This window comes from Artibeus jamaicensis, unplaced genomic scaffold (assembly GCF_021234435.1).
Source record: "Artibeus jamaicensis isolate MK-2021 breed Jamaican fruit bat unplaced genomic scaffold, CSHL_Jam_final scaffold_754, whole genome shotgun sequence".
NCBI lineage: Eukaryota > Metazoa > Chordata > Mammalia > Chiroptera > Phyllostomidae > Artibeus > Artibeus jamaicensis.
Window position 1 is genome coordinate 8,417,353 of NW_026522054.1, and position 6,000 is coordinate 8,423,352.

A 6,000-nucleotide genomic window follows, 5' to 3' on the forward strand; every position below is an offset into this window, starting at 1 on the left:
GAGCTGCTGGTGGCTCCTGTGCAGTCTTGTTCCAGGGTCTGTTCTCTCTCAGGAACCCAGTGTGGGGACAGCGGCCTTAGCTGCTCTTCCTCTCAGGATCCTGGTGACACCCCACCAGAGGGAGGCGGGGATTGGGGACGGGAACCCACCGATTCCAGCTGCACCCCTGCCCGCGGGCCGTGGGCCAAGCAGTAGGCGTGTGCTCAGTTAAGTGGAGGACCTGGCGGGACGAAGTGGACTTGCACAGTGTCCTGAGTCAGGGGGCGCTGGGCACTCAGTGGGGCTCCCTGCCTGTCCCACAAGCACTTCTGTGGACTCTGGTTTTCACCCTGCCTGTGGACCAGGCCTGGCCTCTCGGGTCATAGAAAGAGCAGGGGTCCCAGGGCCTAGTGACCACCAGCAGCAGGGGGCGCTGACGCTATGGAAGCCGCCAGCCTTGCAGGCCGGTCCCTGGGGTGTCTGGACAGGGGGTGAGGCAGGAGCAGCGGGCCCCCCTCTGTCTACATCATCACAGACATCCAGCACCCACTCTTTATTCATTTTTTAAAAAAGGAAACCCAAATAAGTTAGCAAAAAAATTACAAAACAATAGCAAACCCACACAATGCTTAGTTAACAAAAGAAATCACCCCAAGAATCCCTGTCCCCTCCCCATCCGCCCCCCACCCCGTCCCTGGCAACTTGGCACAGGACACATTGGTCAGATGGCAGCTTCACAAACAACACACAAAAACGAAACGTAAAGCCACTGAAAGGCTCCCAGGATTCACCACAGAAGCTCGGCCCCCTGGGGACTCGGGAACAGAGGACTGTCCCCTTCTCCTCTCCCAACTCAGGGCAGGCCCAGCCCAGCCACTGGCCTCAGAGAAAGAAGGGAGTCGGCAGTCAGGGCAGTGTCTATGGCTCGCACACGGATGTTTGGGGTTCGGGGTGGCATTGGAGGCTGAGCTGGGGTCAAAGGGAAGCTCCTGAGTGTGCCCTGAGTGGGGCGCACACGGCACGCTGGTCCCCTGCGTTACTGCTCTGGAGCTGGGATGGCTTGTGCCCCGAGTAGTCAGCTCAGTGAGCACGCCTGCTCACTCTCAGGGCGGTGGGTTGACCTTGCACGGGTGAGGGGGCGTGGGCTGGCCTCCTCTGGCGGCCCCACTGAGGTCATGGTGCCGCCAGTGGCCAGCCCGTGGCACAGACCCCGGTCTGGCAGACACCCTCAGCGGGGCATGGCTTCATCCGGGAAGGCCACCGAGACGTCCTCCATGCCAATGCTGTCTACCACAGACGTGAGTGAGTGCAGGTCGTGGGCCTCGGTGGGGTCCGCTGTGAGCAGGTGGTCTGCAGGGAGGAGGGGGGGGCTGTTACTAGGTGCACACTGCGTCCGGAGACCCAGGACATCGGGGAAGCAAAGCTCAGGGGTCCTCCTCCTCCTCCAGCGCTGGGCCTAGAAACGGCTGCCCCCACTGTGGTGGGGGTGAAGGTGGGTGGGGCCTGAGTGGCGTGTCCTGGAAGGTGGACCTGCCCTGGCTGGCCAGCGGGCAGCACTGACGCAGCGACTCCTGGGGACCCTGGGGCAGGGGCAGCTTCCTCCCTGTAGACAGCAGCCACCAGCCGCCGGCACCCTCTGGGAGCTTTGGAGGCTGGAGCTGTGTCAGCTGGTCAAGGCTTCAGGGAGGTACGGGGCTCCCCAGCCCACACCTGGGGCCCTGGGGTCAGCAGGTCGCTGCAGAGGCCAAGGTAGGGGATGAGGTGAGAGGGACCACACGGGCCGAGGGATTTGAGCCAAGCTGACCAGGGCCCTCCTCACCCGCTGCGCTGGGGCCGAACTCCAGGGCACTGCTCCACTCGGGACTGCAGGAGGCGCTGTGGGAGCTGCATTCACCGGCTACCTGCGAGACGCCGAGGCCCAAGGTCACGCACAGCGTTGGGTGGTGTCCTCTGCCCAGTCCCCCAGGCAGAAGCTCCTATGTGGAGGTGCCGCCCCCAGCCTAGGCCACAGACACCTGGGATCTTCACAGTTAGCCCCTGCCCTGGCCATGAAGCCCCGGCGCCCAGGCCTTTCCTGGTCTCCATCTGGGTTGGACCCTGGGGTGAGGGTGTCTGGCTGGCTCAGCCAGGGCCTCTTCATGCGGCGCTGGGGTTCCAGGTCGGGTGGGGTGGGGCAGGGCCGTCCTCGCCGGTGTGATTGGCCTTGCTGTTGGGCTGCACCCCCAGGCACCCTGGCCGGCTGACCGTGGGCTGGCTCCTTGACCCCTCCTTCTGTCCACCGCCCCCCATCTCTGCTTCTCCTCCCACGGCTGCTGTCCTGTCTGGGAAGGACACGGGGACGCGGGGCGGCCGGACAGCCCAGCTGTCACGGGGGCTATCAGACCTCCCCCGGGGACAGTAGGGCAGCCACTTACCCCCGCCTGGGGCCCACCCCCGCCGCCGCTGCGGCAGCGCAGCCCGCGTTCCTCCTGGTTGAGGGCGCTGAGCAGGGCCTGCAGGCGCTCGATGTACTGGATGGCGCTGCGCAGGATTTCCACCTTGGGCAGCCGCTGGCTGGGGTTCAGCAGGGTGCTCCTCTTCAGGGCCTCGAAGGCCTCGTTCACTTTCTTGAGCCTGCGCTTCTCCCTCAGCGTGGCCGCCCGCCGCCGGTCCACGGACACCGACTTCCTCTTGCACACCTTGCACGCCCACGGCAGGCACTGGCCCGGGCAGTGCTCCGGGGACCCCAGCCCCTTGTCTTCGAGGGGCCCCCGGGCTTCGGGACTCAGGCCGAGCTCCGTCCGCTCGTAGCCTGCTGGCTCGAAGCCCTGCAGGTGGACGGGCAGGTAGTTCTCCCCGTCGTAGAAGTGGGGCTCCTGGTAGAAGTAGGGGGGTGTCTCGTACAGCTCCATGGGGTCGGAAGAGGCTTGTTCCTGCCACCAGCCCCTCACGCCAACTGCTGGGTGCCATTTAAACCCTCCCCGCTGGCATGGAACCAGAGATAAATATAGCCAACGCCACGGAAACCTGAGCCCCTCTAAGCTGTTGCTACACATCAAGACGTTCACAGCGGATTAGACGTGAGCCCCCCGCCCCCCACCCCCCGCTCCAGCCTGCATCCACCCACCCAGGCTGCCTGCCTGGCCGGCTGGCGGCTCCTGTGCCCGGGAGGGAGCCCGTCGAGTGTAACTTGATTAGTTTTCATTTCTCAGCAGCCCCCGTGGGGCAGGCGGGGAGGTGGGGACACATTCTCATCTGCTGCTTTCAATTACCGCTGGTGGGGGGCCGGCCTGCTCTCTCCGCGCTGGTCCCAGGGAAGCAGAGGTGGGGGGCAGTGAGGGTGGGTTTAGGCTGGCAGGGGTCTGACGCCCGGTGACTCGTCCCTCAGCTTCCGGGCTGTGCTCCGCGCGACTCACCCACAGGGCGGGTGTGGGGACTCGGTGTCAGATGGGGAAGGGCACAGTGGCTTCCCCATCCGGGTCTTTGTCCCTCTTGGACATTGTATGCCTCTCAGGGCTTGTGTGATCGGGGTGCATTGAGAGGAATTTGGGAGCCTGGTTTTTCTTTTTTGTCAGGGTCAGTGGAAGTTTCCAACAGGCTAGTCGGGGGCAGAGTAGCCTTGTCGCCCCCCCCCCACCGTGGAGGGTCCAGTCTCGAGTCTGGTCACCCCGGCATCTTCTCCCTGTCTCCCTCTGGGTCCTCCCAACTTGGCTCCTTGAGCCTGTTTCCGCCCTGGTCAGGCACCAAGATCTTCCTGGCTGCTTGCTGTGGAGGTGAGGGGGACAGAGCCCCCCGACCCTCGCTCTCCTTGGCCACCTGCCTTGGTCCTGCGTCTTCCTGTCCGAGCCATCGGCTCTACCTGCAGCCTGCGGTCTCAGACGTCCAGCACAGGAGGGACTCCGTGATTTTGGGGATTCTCAGTCCCTGGTTCCTTCGTGCCTTGGGGCCTGAGAGGACCATGCTCCGTGTGGTGGGCAGGTGTCACGGCCTGTCTCAGAGCCATCCAGGTCTCTCACCTTGACAGTGACCTACCTGGTGCCACCCAAGCCCCAGTGCCAGTCGCCTTCCCTGCACCACTGCCCAGCTCCGCCGGCCCCGGTTCCGGCCGCAGGGAGGCCTCTAGATTCTGAGGCACAATCTGCCCCTTTCCCCGATTCCTGGGTCCCAGTTTTTTCTCTTGGGCTCAGTGGACGAAGCCTTGTCCCTCCTCTAGGACAGATGGGACTGATGCCGTCCCTCCTGGACAGTGGCGAGGACGACAGGGAAAGGGAAACTGTGGGGACTCCGGGAACACGTCCCCACAGGGGAGGGCCCGGCTTCCCTTCTCCTCGTCTGTGGGGCGGAGCTGGGCAAGCGCTCTGGTCCTGGGGGGGAGGCAGGGCTGCTCAGTGCGGCCCCAGCATGTTGAGGGCCACACCTGGCCCTTGGCCCTGCCAGTGAGAGGGAAAATGCCCCGCAGGGGCCCTGCCCCACTGCTGGACTGAGGAAGAATCTTTGTTTCTGAAATGCCCCTACCGAAAAGGACAAAAGGAAACTGCCTCAGTTCACACTCTACTCCCATGAACCCTAGGAATAGGAGGGATGCTGATGTTACCATGGAAACCCAGAAATGGCAGCACTTGGTCCTTATGGGATCTCGTGGCCTCGCCTGTCAACAGCGTCCCTCTGTCCTCTGAACCTGGGAACAGGAGCACCGGGGTGTTTCGAGGGGATGCTCAGGATCTCCCTGCCCCGTGGATGACCCTGGACACAGATGTGCCCGTGGAATGACGTTGCAGCCAGCGAGGGGCCACTGCGCGGGAGGGTCAGGAGTCTGCCGAGGGCTGTGTGGAGGACACACAGGGTCCAGACGGGGAGCAGAGTGAACGGGGAAGGGGGGCTCTCTGAATGGGGCTCTAGGCTCAGGACAAGCCTATGGAGAGTGGGGGCCGCCCGGCCGGGCCTACAAGGGCTTGGAAGCTGAGGCAGGGACACCCCGTGGGAGACCACGGCGGTCATTTGGGGGTGAGGCGCCGGAGGAGGGCTGGGCTGGGAGAGAACAGGTGTTCCAGCTGGGAGAGGGGTGCGTGTGGGCAGGTGAACACCTGTGACGGACGGGCACCTGGCCTTTCCCGGGCTGCCGGCCTGGCTGTCCCACAGCCTCGGGGAACCAGAGCATCGGGGCTGGGGGAAGGGCCAGGCCTCTCCCGGACTGTGACAAGCACTTAGCCCTTCGTTCTCCGAGTCAGGAGACGTGCCTGGCCCACCTCGTGCCGGGTGCCAGGGTCAGCGACGGGAGCAGGATGCGCACAGGCCTGCAACACACTCGGTGCGTGAGGAGAGCAGCACGGGCGTCCGGCCTGCAGAACATGGTCGTGGCGCACAGACCCCGGGAAGGGTGGGGTGACGCAGAGGAGGGGGCCCCCCACCTGCCACACTCAGCAGCCCGAGGTGGGGACGCCGTGTGAGCCTGCCGTGCAGTGACTCAGGCTGTGGAGGTGCATGTGTCTGTCTGAGTGGCTCGCGGACCATGTCACAGCCGGGGGCACAGGCCCTCCCAGGACTCAGAGGAGAGGGCAGCGCAGGTGTCTGTGACCTCAACACCTTGATGAGGGTGGAGGGAACTGCCCCTGGACTCACGTTGCTCCTCTCAGAGCTGAGCCGGGAGCAGTGGCCCCTGGAGGCCGGGCTCCCCTCCCCCGCAGCCCCACTGCCCGAGCTGCCCTCTGACGGACAGGGACACGTTGGGGCTGCCACAGAGCGGGCTTTGTGCTCCCAGCAGTGGGGATCCGTCAGCTGCGGCCTGACAGCAGGGAGTCAGGCCCTGATCCCCTCCCCCCCTTCCCCACCGCTGGCCTGGGCCCACAGGTCCTGCTGCCCAAAGCCCCCTCCCTCAGCAGCTGGACCCCCTAAAGGAGGGGCTGCCTCAGCCCCGCCGTCACTTCCCAAGCTGGGCCGGCCCTGTTTGAACAGCCTCAGGGTCCCCTTCGCAGCTTCTACTCCTCCCTGGCCTGCTGCCCACCCAGACCTCTTTGACCCCCAGCACATTCCGGGGCTGCCGGG

The 6,000-nt window shown here is 64.9% G+C and overlaps 1 protein-coding gene across 1 annotated transcript; it reads right to left on the reverse strand.

The window, feature by feature from the left end:
- Nucleotides 1-687: 687 nt before the first annotated feature.
- On the reverse strand, nucleotides 688-2,989 carry MYOG (myogenin). Its single transcript, XM_037161073.2, has 3 exons — nucleotides 2,394-2,989; nucleotides 1,799-1,880; nucleotides 688-1,329 (listed from the first exon to the last, which is right to left on the reverse strand). Exons 1-3 carry the CDS (start codon nucleotides 2,868-2,870, stop codon nucleotides 1,208-1,210), a joined length of 681 nt encoding a protein of 226 aa, XP_037016968.1. The 5' UTR covers nucleotides 2,871-2,989; the 3' UTR covers nucleotides 688-1,207.
- Between the last annotated feature and the right edge of the window lie 3,011 nt (nucleotides 2,990-6,000).

Excerpts from the sequence above, each read along its gene's own strand:
- MYOG (XM_037161073.2), bottom strand. The coding sequence starts at position 2,870 with ATGGAGCTGTACGAGACACCCCCCTACTTCTACCAGGAGCCCCACTTC. Across the intron at positions 1,881-2,393 it reads GGGGTGGGCCCCAGGCGGGG|GTAGCCGGTGAATGCAGCTC; the intron begins GTAAGTGGCTGC and ends GGCGTCTCGCAG. Across the intron at positions 1,330-1,798 it reads GTTCGGCCCCAGCGCAGCGG|ACCACCTGCTCACAGCGGAC; the intron begins GTGAGGAGGGCC and ends TCCTCCCTGCAG.